The following is a 14,994-nucleotide window of genomic DNA, read 5'->3' on the forward strand; positions in this document are numbered from 1 at the left end:
TTCTTTGTGTTGTTTTCAGTTTTTTTCTCAGTGTTTTATAGTTTTCAGAATACAGCTCTTTCACCTCTTTTGTTAGATTTGTTCCTAGGTCTCTTATTATTTTTGATGTAATTGTAAATGAGATTGTTTTCTTAATTTCTCTTTCTGCAGCTTCATTATTAGTGTATGGAAATGCAACAGATTTCTGTACAATGATTTTGTCCTTTGACTTTACTGAATTTGTTTATCAGTTCTAGCAGTTTTTTGATGGAGTCTTTTGAGTTTTCTATAGATAGTATCAAACCATCTGCAGACAGTGAAAGTTTTACTTCTTCCTTACTGAGTTGGATGCTTTTTATTTCTTTTTGTTGTCTGATTGCTGTGGCTAGGACTTCCAGTACCATATTGAATAAAAGTGGTGAGAATGGACATCCTTGTCTTGTTCCTGACCTTAGGGGGAAAGCTCTCAGTTTTTCCCCAATTAAGGATGATGTTAGTTGTGGGTTTTTCACATATGGCCTTTATTATGTTGAAGTATGTTCCTTCTAAACCTACTTTGTTGAGGGTTTTATCATGAATAGATAGTGTACTTCATCAAATGCTTTTTCTGCTTCTATTGAATTGATAATGTGGTACTTATCCTTTCTCTTATTGATGTGATGTATGATGTTGATTGATTTTCAAATATTGAACCACCCTTGCAACCCAGGAATAAATTCCACTTGATCGTGATGAATGATTTTTTTAATGCATTGTTGAATTTGGTTTGCTAGTATTTTGTTGAGGATTTTTACATCTGGGTTCATCAGATATTGGCCTGTAGTTCTCTCTTTTTGTAGTGTCTTTTTCTGGTTTTGATATCAAGGTAATGCTGGCCTCATAGGATGAATTTGGAAATTTTCCTTCCTTTTCTATTTTTTGGAATAGTTTGAGAAGAATAGGTTTTAACTCCTCTTTAAATGTTTGGTAGAACTCACCAACATCTTCTTGTTTTATATTATCATATAAATTTTTAAATCTTTTTATTGTAAATCATGAACATTTTATATTTATCATAACACAAATAAGAATTTTATTTTTATTTAAAGCCATATGTTATTTGTACTCATATTTATTGTAAATTACATTTGGTTAATATCACTCAGCTATCTTTCTTCCTTCCCACTTAGATCTGATTCAATTTCAACATGCCTCTGTGAACAAAAATGTCAAATTATTTGTTTCCAATTTTGGTTGATCTTTTTTTTTTTTTTTTTTAAAGATTTTATTTATTTATTTGACAGAGAGAGAGACAGCTAGAGAGAGAGGGAACACAAGCAGGGGGAGTGGGAGAGGAAGAAGCAGGCTCCCAGCGGAGGAGCCTGATGTGGGGCTCGATCCCAGAACTCCGGGATCACGCCCTGAGCCGAAGGCAGACGCTCAATGACTGAGCCACCCAGGCGCCCCAAGGTTGATCTTTTGATCTTGTGCCAATTTACTAAGTCAGTCAGCCTTCCTATTAAAATTAAAACAAATTCTCACTATTGTGGTTATTCTGAAGTAGATAGACCAGGTTTACCTTGGAGTTAATTCTTATTTTTCATTGCTTATGCATGATGATACAGAGATGTGAACTATGTGTGTCTCCAAATATGAAGACAAGAAAGTCTTAGTCTTTTTTACCCAAATACTTGGTTCTAATTTTGCATTATTATGAAATTCTAATGTCATAACTATTAATTCCCTAAAAATCACATGAAATTCTGGCCTTCTTGCCTTCATTCTTTTGATTGTAGTTTCCAGTAAATTTTTCAAAGATGGGTGACAAAACTCAAACACTCTAAAAGAAACCATATTTTTGGCATGATATGTATTGCTTGCTTTGTGAGAAAATTAAAAGGCTACTAAATAGCATTTATTTAGTACATTAGGGGTGACCAGCACATATCATGATTGCTATATTCTACATATGGGGAGCTGAGGCCCAGAATGGTTAACTGGCTGACCGAGTGTCAATAGATAAGAAGTAGTGGACAATTTAAATACTAGGGAAGATAACTAAAAATTAGTTGTGGCTAAGCTTAGTTTTTTTTAAGTCGACTAACAGAAAGTAAAATTTCCAAGAAGTTTTTTAGATCTGAAGTCAAGGCTCCTCAAAGGCAGAGGGTAACAGGTATCTGTCATGACCTCTCCTTCGCGGCTTTCATTCCCAGCCTATATGGAAATAAACCAGCACCAGAGGCTTGGAGTGTTTTCATTGGCATGTGGGCTAAGCGTCCTTGGAAGTGTTCTACTTTAATACCTAAACTTTCCTGCCAATGTCAGCATCCGGCCTTGTCAACACTTCTTTTTCCATTTGTGAATACTATAGTTAAAGCCTTCACCTCTCCTTTTCTAGAATCATTTTATATTTAGAACTTGGAAGTTTAGAAATTTTCTACATCTGAAGAAATACATTTCAACTACAGTGTTTATTACTTATTAAAAAAGTTTAACTTCAAAAATGTATATAAACATATACATGCTTTTTCCTATAGGGCCTTTGATCCTCCTGCAAAACTTTAGTGCTATGAGTGAGGTTTAAGGTAACAAAGTGGTTTCACCAGTGAGGCAATGTGGTCCCAAAAGACTGTTTAACAATAAAAACAAAACAAAACAAACAAACAAAAAAGAAAGAAACAAAAAAACTGAGCTAAAATTTAGATCAAAACATAAGGTTTATAAATACATTTTAAAAATAAAAGAAGTCCCTTTGCGTTTGGTCCATGTTCTGGAATAACAAATAAAAAGTGTTGTTTTCTTTCGCTCTTTTGATGGCCACATGGCAGTTCTCAGGCTGAATGTGTGTAGATCATTAGATGAGCATCTGTGTAGATTATTATAATCATAAGGTTACATCACTGTCTATCAGGCAAAATACTTGAATTCATTTGTGTATATATCTTAGTAAAATTAAACATGATTCCAAGGAATAGAAAACATTCTTCGTAAAGGTTTTATTCATTAGAAAGGTGACATCATCCCAAGTAATTTAATTCTAGCTGGTTTATTGTTCAATAAACGTCTGTAATTCAGGATGGGCCTTTCTTGCTAATGCTGGTCTACTGACCTGATTCACATTTCCTGTATGTGGATGCATTCAGCCTTAGCGACAAAGCTTTATTACGTTGAACCCAGATGTCCACTGTAAGAACACAAATCTCTCCTTGGTGTTTGCTTTTATAATAACCACTGTTGGGTAAATTGTATTACCACCACAGATCCAAATCTCAGGGTCTGAGTGTGGAGTCCCCGTGAAGAGGTAAACAACGGAGTGTCATGGGCCAGTTTGGTGGAAGAAAGACATATTATAGTAAGTTACAGTGAATATTATAACTGAACGTTGGCTAAGATCGTCTAAATATGTGGTTAAAATGTATGGGAGAAAGTTTATACCAAAGAGCGGGAAAATTGCCAGAGGTGAAAGAGACTAGGAGCTCACCAAAACAAAAAGGATTTCAGTGTGGATTTCAGTGTAGATTCTGTTGTCAAAGGTGACCCCAAGCTATGAGTTGTAATTGAATTAGAGAGGCCGCCATGCTGTTTGAAATTCGGCCGTGGCTGCTCACGTTCCGCTGTTGAGACTTAACACCCACGCACGTCACGCACCGCTCAGCAGCCTTCCGTTCCGCACTCCGCTTCCTGGTCCCGATAACCCAGAGCCCTGAGTATGCACCACAGATGAGTCCATTTTCTTCTGTGCTTGTCCTTGAATGTAGTGAATGCCTCCTTTTGATTCAGATGAGAAACTTGTAAAACGTGGTGTGTGTTTGTGGTTTGTCTTGGAATAATTCAGAAAGTGGCACTATAATTTTTGGTGAGGAAAATTTTTGTGCCTTCTTATTTCATTCAAAATATGTGATTTTTCTTTTTAAAACGTAATTAATATACTTGTAATATCTCCTTCCGCAAATGAAAACATTTCCCCCAGTATGCGTGTGCACTATCACCTTATAAAAGTGCAGGAAGTAAAAAAAGAAATAAGATTTTTTTCTTCCAACAGAAACTCATAAATATTAATGTAATGGTACTATTGAGCCATCTACTGTATGGCAAATACTTTCTATAAACAAATGATGTCTTAGAATTTAGGCTTTTAGCCTCCAAAAATCTTTAGAGATGAATAAAATGTCAAATTCCAATGTAGATTATTGTAAATATAGTCCAGAAATGCATTTTTAGGTCTCTCCTTTGGCCTAAAATTCTTTAACCTCCAAACCGTTCATAATAAGCCAAAGGAGAAATTTCGAGAAATCCCACAACTGTTCCATTTTCCCCTGGGTCAAGAGAGGAAATTCAGTTCAGTTCAAAGTATTTAATAAAGACAAATCATATGCGAGGCCCTGAGCTAGGTAGGCACCACAGAGCAGAGCTACAGAATCAGAAGGACTGTCAAGTTAAAAGAGTGGTTCTCAACCAGGGGCAATTTTGCCCTCCAGGAGATAGTGGGCAATCAATGTCTACAAGCATTTCCGGTTTTCCCAACTCCCAGGTTGGGAGCGGTGTTGGAATCTAGTGAGTAGGGGTCAGGGATACTACCGTGCACAGAACAGCCCCCCACAGCAAAGCATTATTTTGTCCCAAATGTCACTAGTGCCAAAGTTCAGGAACCCTGGCTTAGAGCATCAATGAAGCCAGTCATACTTCAGGATATATATAACACTGAATTCTATGAAAATCCAAACAGATGGGACAACTTACCTTTGAGTGGGTTCAGTGAATTTCCCCCTTAAACTATGCAAAGCTCTTCTTATTAGTATTGTGGTTTCATCAGAATATTGCTCTCTGGAGCAGTTTTAGAGTTTAAAAATAGAATTTCATTGGAGATTAAGTTATATAAATGCAGACATGACAAAACAAATGAATGCCAATGAAGCACCACCCATCCCATCTTGAACAAGTTGTATATCTAGTAATGGAAACATGCAAAGATCAAGCTCTTTACATGTGTTCTCTTATTTGACTCCCTTTCAGGACTGAATATTTGGTCATTGCAACTGTCGTTGCTAAAATAAGCATCCATTTGGAATCTAGAATGGGGATTCTATCCTTCCACAGTAAAATATACTGGTTAAGAACAGTTTATTGAGGCACTTTTAGATCACAGACATTCAGGTGTAGTGGTAGAGAAACATGTAACTCCATTTTCCCTTCCAACTGAGGGGAATGCTCAACGTGGAATGTAGAAGAGGAAAAGTTGATCGGCTGATCTCCAAAAAGAGTGAGATCCAATCAGAGTTAGCCAGAGGAACAGAAAGAGCAACTTAGAAAAGTTGGAAGGAAACTGATGTTCTTCAGTAACAAGAATTGTCATTGTGCGCTCCGTAAGTGAGAATCTGGTGGCAAGTGAAGCCAGACAATCAGGTCAGTTTCATAAAAGGTACGGCAGGTTGAGAAGGTTGAAGGATCAGATAAGACAAGTATCTATAGCAGGATGACCTAGGTAGAAGGAGGGATGACTCACTCTGGAAGTATAAGGACCACTTCCAGCCTCCTGTAGCTTGCTATGCTTTGCGAAGCCAAGAGCAGATTCCAGAGGGACGGAGCCAGATCCAACATCCAATGGGATGGGTTGCCTGACTTGGAGTGGGTCTGCCTCAAGAGGATGTGTGTTCCATATCACTGGAGGGATTACAGTTCTGGAACATTGCCCCGAGGTTGCTAATATTGAGGGAGAGGATGAAATGGATGGTCCTAAAAGGAACCTTCATGGTTCTATTGGGAATTCTGAGCGTGGGGATAAAAGTTATTGTTCATACTAAGGCCTGATATACTTATCCAACTGTTGCAAGGCTACATCACCAACTCTAACTGCCCAATTTTTTTCACAATGGATTGGATATCACCATCATTAGAATAGCACCACATGTATGTTGTGTTTGAAGAGGAGTCTGATGGTAGGACCCCAGGTTAGTAGCTTATTATTAGTTATCACCACAGTCTTGTGGCCCTGTTTTTGAAAGTCAAATGACTCAATGGCATTGTGTAACAAGACTAGAAGAAACAATAGGGAATATTCCCAGGGCACAATTTATCACTTTTTTATGGAAAAAGAACAGAAGACAGCCAAGCAATAAATATAATACTAAAAATAGTCAAAACAATGGAAATATAATTTTGTTCAGAGCTATAAAAAAAATTCTGCTGCTCTGTCTCTATATATACAGCCTGTAGAAAGTTCCAGGGTATTTATTTTCTAGATGTAGACTAATGGGTCTTCTTATCCACTGAATTCAAACCACCAATGGAAGAGGTCAGGAAAGATGAATGAAATTAGGAGAACTGATGAGCTGAGTGTCATTGTGATTTTGTTTCCTATACAACTTGAATTTGTGCTTTGAGAAATTGGGGTCCAAGAACGTGGTTCAATTCCAGTAGCTTTGCAGAAATATTTTTGGAGCAGGCCACGTTGTTTTGCAGAAAGAGAATGCATTCTATCCCCACATGCTATTGTAGAATCATTTAACAAAATGTGGTCTTTTCAGCTAGCAAGTTTAGTTCTATAATTAAAATGGACTAAAAGTATTCTGGGGTGTATCTAGAAAAAATATTTTGTATGTAAAATATATAATATTTTCTAGAAATTTCCCATGGTGGATCAAACAATAGAAGACTTTCCAGTTTGTATTTAGCATGGGCTTTGAAATCTATATATGTGTACGTGTTTTAAGTGAATTTCAAAAGTCAGCAAAACATAAAGTCAGTTATAAAATTATTCCCTTTGCTTCCAAATTATCTGTGCAATATCCACAGTGAGGAAGAATTGATACAAAAGCAGATATTGGAGCAAAGCCTTCATACGTCTTAATACCATGGTAATTGTGTAGTTTATCAACAATTCTTGAGTGCTCTTATTTACTAGGTACAGACGTGAAAGGTTGTTTTAACTTTGAGCGCTCACCAAGTTAGCTAATTTGTGCTAGTGAGGGAGATAAACAAGGCAGGAGGACACAGGATAAGTGAGGTGACAGGTGTGTCCCAGGCTCCCTGGGAGGTCTGAGAATCTAATGTAGCTTCAGGGCAATGGAGGTGAGCAGGGCTGCCTGGAAGCACAGGACTCAGCTCAGCGGACCAGAGAGAAGCATGGGGGAGGGAGCATGGCTCCAGAGAGCAGCATGTGCAAAGTAGTGTAAAGGAGCTCTAGTTTTCTTCCTCAGCATTGTCCACTTACCAAAGAAAATAAGATGATCATAAGCTTGATAAGCTTGATTTTTGTCAGTTTAAGTGGTGGTGAACAATTGGGAAATCTTTCCAAATGGGATTTTCTTTTCATACACTTTGCAAAGTCAGGAGCAGAAAAGTGAAGAGGAAGGTCTTATCCAATTGCCTTTGCTCCTGCAACTCTTAGTAGCTTCTTCACAGCCTTTGCCCAGGGTAGCTCAGGGGGAGGGGAAGCACTTCCTTCAGCAGTCAGCATTCTCTGGAGTTTTTTGGTTACATTTTCACAAATGTCTCATCTCTTTGTTTCAACAAACCCTGCTCTTTGAGCCACATGGTGGGTTTCTACTTCTTCCCCTTTTTTGTGTGTCAAAATAGGAAAAATGAAGGAAACTCTTCAAGATTAGAACATTCTTTTTTTTTTTTTTTTTTTTTACTTACTTCCAGATAGCATCTTCCCCGCAGATTTAATAGAGAAGGAACTGGACAGATATTGGAAGGGTAATTCAGTGTTCCTCTCAAATTTAACCTTACATTGACAATGCTCCTGTTTTACCTGTAAATGCTCAATTGCTAAAACTATTAAGCTTTAAAGTTGTTCATAAGGGATTTCTGTAGCCACATTTCTGTTTTAGTTCAAATAACTAGAAGAAAATAAGGGACATAAATGACTTGTTTTATGTGAAAATTGTCTTTCAGATGCAGTCCACAAAAGCAAAATGTTGGACAATTTTGGTACATATGAATCATTAATGAAAAGAGTGATTTCTGTTCCCTGTTGGCATTTTATTTTTTGCACATGCTGTCCTTCTCTGCATCTTTCCCTTAAAAGCCAGCTCCTTGTATGAGTTTCTCAGTGTGCTATATCCTTAGCCACCACAGTCCCTCAGGAAAAATAAAATGGACTTCACTCAAACTAAGGATAGTAGGAGAGAATATACTCTTTTGAAAGTCCCAGTCTCGAGCAAGAGAAAATAAAAGTAAGATGGCAAAGAAAAAAGAGTTTAAGACTTGGAACCTGATGGTGTGGGTTCAGTTTCTGGTTCTATCACTTTCTACCCCAGGCAAATTCATTACCTAGTGACCCTCACTTTGCTTTTCCGGTAAAGGATGTGATGGATAATACCTGCTCTTACACACACCTACCCATCTACCTGCCCCATTAGAGGTTTCCTTAGCATTTAAATATGTAAAAGAGCCTTGAAACCAAATATGACTTGCCAATACTAGTTGTTATGGCAACGACTTTCCAATGTACAGGATATGATTATATGAAGTTATATTTCATATACAATGCTTAGCATAATAGGCATTCACTAAATGAGAATACGCTTTCCTTCTTTTCTCAGCTTTACTTTCAAGGCTGCTTCTGTCCCATTTGTCCCCATTTACCGCTACATTTTCCTGCTGTTCTGCACCTTTTGGTTCATTGATGCTCTTTATTATTCTTTCTGCATGCACAGGCTCAGAGAGGCAGCTGGTCACCAGCCAACTTTAATATTTCCCTTCTTAGTTTGGACATCCGATTGTACACATGTTCTAGTTTTAAATTTCTGTGTGATTAGAACATACATGGGTGGTTATTAGTTTTACATCCTGTAATAACCCGTTTATAGCAGTGGACTCTATTGGGATGGGAATGTTTATAGTTTTGTGAATAACAACATGTATCATATTTCTTTTACAAACAACTTTAATTCAGCACTATACTTTTTATTTATGCATGTTTCTCACAAAATAACATTAAGCAATTATTTTCAATTTGTATTATACTAGTACTTAAAATTTATTCAGTACTCACCTTGTGTCAATGCTTTACAGAAATGAAATTATTTAGTCTTTGCCACCCTGTGAGATATTATTTACCCATTTTATGGATGAGGAAAACAAACCACAGAAAGGATGTCAGGACACAGGATATCATCACAGTTAGATATGCAGGGCCTTTTTCCAGAATGCCTGGCTTAAATTCTACGGCCCCTAATATTATCTGTGCATCCTTAGATGAATTACTTCCTCTCTGTGTGCTTCAGTTTTCTCAGCTATAAAATGGGGAAATAATAACACATCCCTCATAATGTCATGACAGTTGAACACTCTCTTTCCCCCAAATGGCATTTTAGGCTGTCTGAACTATTTCAAAAATCTGTCTGCAAATATTTTGCTTTTCTTTCTTTCCATCATCAGCAGTAGCATTTCCAATGAGACAGTTCTCCCAGACAATCCAAAGTGCTGTTCGATGATTTACTGCCTTACGTTTTAGTGTTCAGTAAACACCATGGAATCCAAAGACAGGCTCCATCATATTAATTTTTGGAGCCTAAGGAACTTTCGTGTCCCTCTGAGAAAGTGACTTCAAATGAAACACAGTTTTCAAATTTATTTCATTTTGGCTAAAACTATAACAAGTGCTTTCAGCACACTCAAAGTGTTAAGCCCCAAGTGGCAAGCTTATACTGTACACATTATTTTTTATTATAGCTTTACTTGGTTTGAATGTTCATTTCCTTTTCCAAGCTCTTAGATGCATTTAACAGCTAAAGATAGAACATAAAGTTATTTTATGGCTCATGAAATTACCCTGGCTTGAAGTCAGAAACAACTTTATCAAAATCCTAAGAAGCATAATCAAATGTTGCATGTGATTTTAGTCCCTTTAAAAGAGTTTTTGTCATTGAGAAAATGAGCATGGATAACTATTGATTGTTTTTCTGAACAGTGTTTCCCCATTTCCAGAGCCCGCGGTAACTCCGTCTGCTCTCCTGTGTCCTGACAGGCACCAGCATATTCACGGTCTACGAGGCTGCGTCCCAGGAAGGCTGGGTGTTCCTCATGTACAGAGCAATCGACAGCTTCCCCCGATGGCGGTCCTACTTCTACTTCATCACGCTCATCTTCTTCCTGGCCTGGCTTGTGAAGGTACCGCAGAAACTAGTCCTAATAAAATCTGTGTTTTCCGGCTGTTTCTGCAGATCTCTTGTTTGCTTTCTGTTGCCCTCCGTTTCCTCATTCCCAGTCTTTAGTAAACGTGGTTTGTGATTTTCTTTCAGAATGTATTTATCGCTGTCATCATCGAAACATTTGCAGAAATCAGGGTACAGTTTCAACAGATGTGGGGATCAAGAAGCAGTACCACGTCAACGGCCACCACGCAGGTACCGTACGGGGGTGGGGGGTGGCTGGTGATGTCCTTTCCCACTAGAACACGGACACATCCAGCCTCACCCTCAGTGGGCCTTGGTGGAACTTAGGAAAGCCCTCTGATAAAGGCCTTCTGTGGTCACGCCCACAAAGGGAGCTATTCAGAAATGCTGGTGCAAAGGCCCAAACCCAGAACAACCAGATCAGCTTTTCTGGGTGATAGGGTGGATTCGCTGTAAAACCAAGATTGTCACCACATTTACTATGTACTTTTTATTTGGCCATTATAAGTCTTCAGAAGGCTCGCAGATGAAAAAGGAAACTGTATAATTTCCCATTTTTATAAATATTTATTAATGGAATTGAAAGCCAATATAATGGCCTTTATGTATAGGATTAGAGTTATTTGGGGAATGGAAAGTATATTTCATTCAGAACAAACCAATCACAATATGGTAAATTATGAGGAAGACTCCATAATGCATACGTGTGGTTTTTGAGGAATCACTACATATTCAGAAGGGTGCCCCTGTGCTCCCAAGAAATTGGGAGTGCCCTAGAATTTAATTATAAATATCAGGGCAGTTATTACATAGGAGGGCAGTCTAGATCCTATGTCTTTGTTTTTAATTTTGGTTTTGTTGTGTGTGTGTGTTTGGGGTGTACTGTTTTTGTGTTTAGAAGGAGGAAGGGATGGGGCTTCTGGGTGGCACAGCGGTTAAGCATCTGCCTTCGGCTCAGGGCGTGATCCCGGCGATCTGGGATCGAGCCCCACGTCAGGCTCTTCTGCTATGAGCCTGCTTCTTCCTCTCCCACTCCCTCTGCTTGTGTTCCCTCTCTCGCTGGCTGTCTCTATCTCTGTCGAATAAATAAATAAAATCTTAAAAAAAAAAAATAGAAAGAGGAAGGGAAGATTTATATATCTTAGTCTGGTTTGAATCTTTATAAAAGAGAGAAAAAAAATTCCTGAATCAAGAATGAAATTATTTTAATGCTTGTAACTATTATTTAAATGTTCATTCTTAAGAGAAATTTAATATAACTTTGCAAATAGTTTAATGTGACTTTGTAAATAGTGGTCTGTGGACGAAGGTATTTGTGAAAGATCCAAGGTAAAAATTTTACTTCGAAAATCTTCAAATTGAACTTTTATTAACTATATGCTAAAAATGCTATTAAACATGCTAATATTTGAAAAAGACCTATGCAACATCTTTATGGTGTTGTGAAAGTTTGAATTATCTGGTCAACTCATTATAGATGAATTAGTATAATATTATTCAATTTTGGCAAGCAACTATTCAAACTTATGAAAGATTTTTTAAAAGTTTTGTAAGTTATGTCACAGATGACATGTAAAAAATACCACCACATCTAGTGTTTACTTCTTCTGTCATCTCCTCTAGTGAACTATGAGAAATAATAAAGTTCCAGGTCCTTTCTGGCATGCCCTTTAAGTCAGGTGACAACGTCTGGAAGGTGTGTTTTCTGCTATAGACATTGAGAACTAAATGGAACACAGATCTATGAACTCAGCATAGAATTTACATTCAGTGTTCCTGAGAGATGACCTAAAATGTCATTAAAACCACATCACGCTTATTAAGTAACTCTTATTTATAAAGCCACAGCTGGAAAAGCAGTGTTTGGAAGCTCCACCCATTCAGCCAGCAGTTCTAATGGAAAGTGAAATGTGAAGGGGACTTTCAACAAAGTTGTACAAAATGGTTTTGATGCAAAATTATACTTAATCAGGAGGAATACGTTGGTAATTCAGAGGTAATGCGTCTAGGTATTCAGCAGAGGTAATCACACAGAGAATCGTGAAAAACCTTCATTAAGAAAAATGCTGTGGCTGAGGACCCGGTTGCTAGGCAACCGGAGCTCCTGCGGCAGCCTCGGTTGAACAGCTCTCGGGCTGCCTGGCAACAGGCCCCGCCCAGCCCCTCGCCAGCCACCGGGCGAGTGGCCCGGAGGCTTTTGTGTCTTAGGAAAGAAGGGGCATCATTTCCTGCGATTCTGTTACATTTGTAAAATCTGACAGAACTCTGCGCACAAGGGCCTCTCGCTGGATAGTTGCAAACACCAAATCATTAGTTTCTAATTGTAATAAAACAGGTAGGCATTAAGGAAATAAAACAAAGATGGCGACAGTATTGCAAAGCACACAGCTGTCCAGAAATGGAGTCACTTCCTCCCAGTCTTCAGCATGTGGAACATTTGCAGTTGTTCTGTGTTAAGTTATCCTCACAGAAGAGCTGAGGGGGTCCCAGGCTTGGTGGACTTGTTGGTGTCTTTGGATCCATTGACTTTTCCAAGAGGGCTGTGTGTTTAGAGAGAAAATTATACATATTAACGGGATAAGGCAAGGGCTCTCTGATATCTTAGGCAGTTTAAGAGGAAGTGGCTCTAGTATAGACTGTCCAGAGGCAAAAGAGAACTAGTGATGAGAACTGGGTGTTGGTTTTTGGTGTGTTTTTTTTTTTTTTTAATTTTTAATAACAAAGCAAACTGCCTTGGACTCACAGCATAGAAACACATTACAGAAAAAATTAATGCCAAAGGACTTGTGGAGACCATAATACAACATGTAACAGGAAAACAAAGAGAAAATGAAGTGGAAAATTCCAGAGTAGTAATCACTAGTTTGTCTGAGCTCTAATGGGGATAGTGGCTTTCACACCTGCATAATTATTAGCCAGGGGTCACTATTGCCAATGCTCAGTTATCTGTTGGGTTAAGGCCGAGAGACTCATTCATCTGTGATAGAGTGGCACCTGGAGCAGTCCACAGTAGGACTACCCATGCCACACGTGCACAGGGGTATTGCCGCCGAGCTGGATGTCGGGAGGCACAGACGTGCTAGTAGAAAACATCCTGGACTTAGCCTCTCTCTAGCCCAGACTTTTATTCTCACTCCTTCGATGCTTCACCTCAGACATCTGTCACCAGTGATGTGGTCTTCCCATCTACATGGATTCATGGTGGGAATGAGCTTATTTCACTTTGCCTGGAGAAGAACTGAAAGAACTGTTCAACTTTAGGGCCACAAAGTCTACATTTTTGTTATGTATGCTGATAAGAGACTCAAGGCAGGCAATCAATATGTATTGAACTGTATATACTAATTATGGTCCGATAGGGTTGTATGGAGGGATATAGAGGGACAACTGGTAGCTCAGGACTTGAGCCCTGAGGATTCCTGCCTTTGAATATCCTGTTGTCTACCTCACGTAATTGTTACATGAACCAATCTAAATGTTGTCTTATAATTCAGAGGACCGAAGAGAAATTGGACATTGAACATGTCTGCATTTCCTTCACTTCATTTTATACAAAGAAGTGACCTTGAGAGAACACTTTTACTAACAATTAAATTGATTCATTTGATTTTGGTCAACTGGAAAAAAATAATTTTTTTTTTTTTTTAAAGATTTTATTTATTTATGTGACAGAGAGACAGCCAGCGAGAGAGGGAACACAGCAGGGGGAGTGGGAGAGGAAGAAGCAGGCTCATAGCAGAGGAGCCCGATGTGGGACTCGATCCCGGTACGCCGGGATCATGCCCTGAGCCGAAGGCAGACGCTTTAACGACTGCGCTACCCAGGCGCCCCATGGAAAAAAAAAATAATAATTTAACAGAGAAAATTAGTCTGCTACTGTTTAAAGCAAATATATGCCCCCGGGATCCTTTGTGCCATGATAAGAGAGTATAGGATGCATGTACAGAAGATTTTTAGCTAGTGACTGACAGGATTGCTTTTGTCTTTTCTCCTTAAAAGGAGACACCCAGAATTTTGACAGGAACTTTAAAAGGCACTTTAAAAGGTTTGCATTTCAACCAATGTATGTATTCTCGGAATGAGCTTATTCATGGAGATGTGCTTGATTCTACCACTAAGAGTACCTTTCAAAATTCATTCTAAAGGGAATCAGAATCCTTTACATGGCACCTAAGAAAAACAATTTGTAATTGGTATCTTGGATCAAAGAATCTTTGGGTAAATATGCACCTCCATTTTGTCATTTAAAAATATTTATATGGTAGGTATGGACAGATGGTAGCTACACTTGTGGTGAGCACAGCATAATGTAAAAATAAATCAAGATAATGCTTCATGGAATAATTAAATTGAGCATATGTGTAACAGTATTTTGTAGAATGTCATACAGTAGGTGCTCTCTGTATATGTTGGAAAGTATGAAATAAGTAGCATACTTGGCAAAGAGCCCCCAGTGCAATCTTTGAAAAGTATTGATTCTAGGACACATAAACATCTGATAACCATGTTTCTGAATGGATCTTTGTAGGTCGGCATTGTTGAGAGTTCTCAATTTAACCACTAGAAAAATGTTTTCTAATAAAAAAAAAAAAAACACATATTAAGGTCTGTGAATTTGGGCACTTGTCCCTCACCCTTCGGTTATTTTATAGAGGGCAAGTTTTCTTTTTGCAAATGACCTACTACCTCTACTCCTAGAAATCTTAGGTGTGGGATCTTTGCATTATCTCATATTTCCATCAATAATTACCCTTTTGAACACAGACTAACGTGAGGGCATGAATAAGTATGGCAGAGAATATATTCACTTATGTGTGTGACACTGTGGCCTTGGATAGGAATAAACCCAGCTTATAGTTAGTGTCTTAGAAAAATAAAAATCCTTATTTCCACCTTATCTCACTACCAACGACAT

General features: G+C 38.2%; 1 protein-coding gene across 3 annotated transcripts in view; it reads left to right on the forward strand.

Annotated features, from left to right (window-relative positions):
• The window catches only part of NALCN (sodium leak channel, non-selective), a 307,920-nt gene that overhangs the window by 94,971 nt on the left and 197,955 nt on the right, over positions 1 to 14,994 (forward strand). For all 3 annotated transcript variants that reach the window (XM_087865000.1, XM_045812791.2, XM_087864999.1), the window contains 2 exons: positions 9,932 to 10,074; positions 10,206 to 10,310. In XM_087865000.1, the coding sequence (XP_087721126.1) occupies positions 9,932 to 10,074; positions 10,206 to 10,310 (248 nt within the window). The remainder of the gene's footprint in view (positions 1 to 9,931; positions 10,075 to 10,205; positions 10,311 to 14,994) is intronic.

The sequence above is a fragment of the Ursus americanus genome, chromosome 10 (genome assembly GCF_024610735.1).
Source record: "Ursus americanus isolate L20-20 chromosome 10, mUrsAme1.1.p, whole genome shotgun sequence".
NCBI classification, from domain to species: Eukaryota; Metazoa; Chordata; class Mammalia; order Carnivora; family Ursidae; genus Ursus; species Ursus americanus.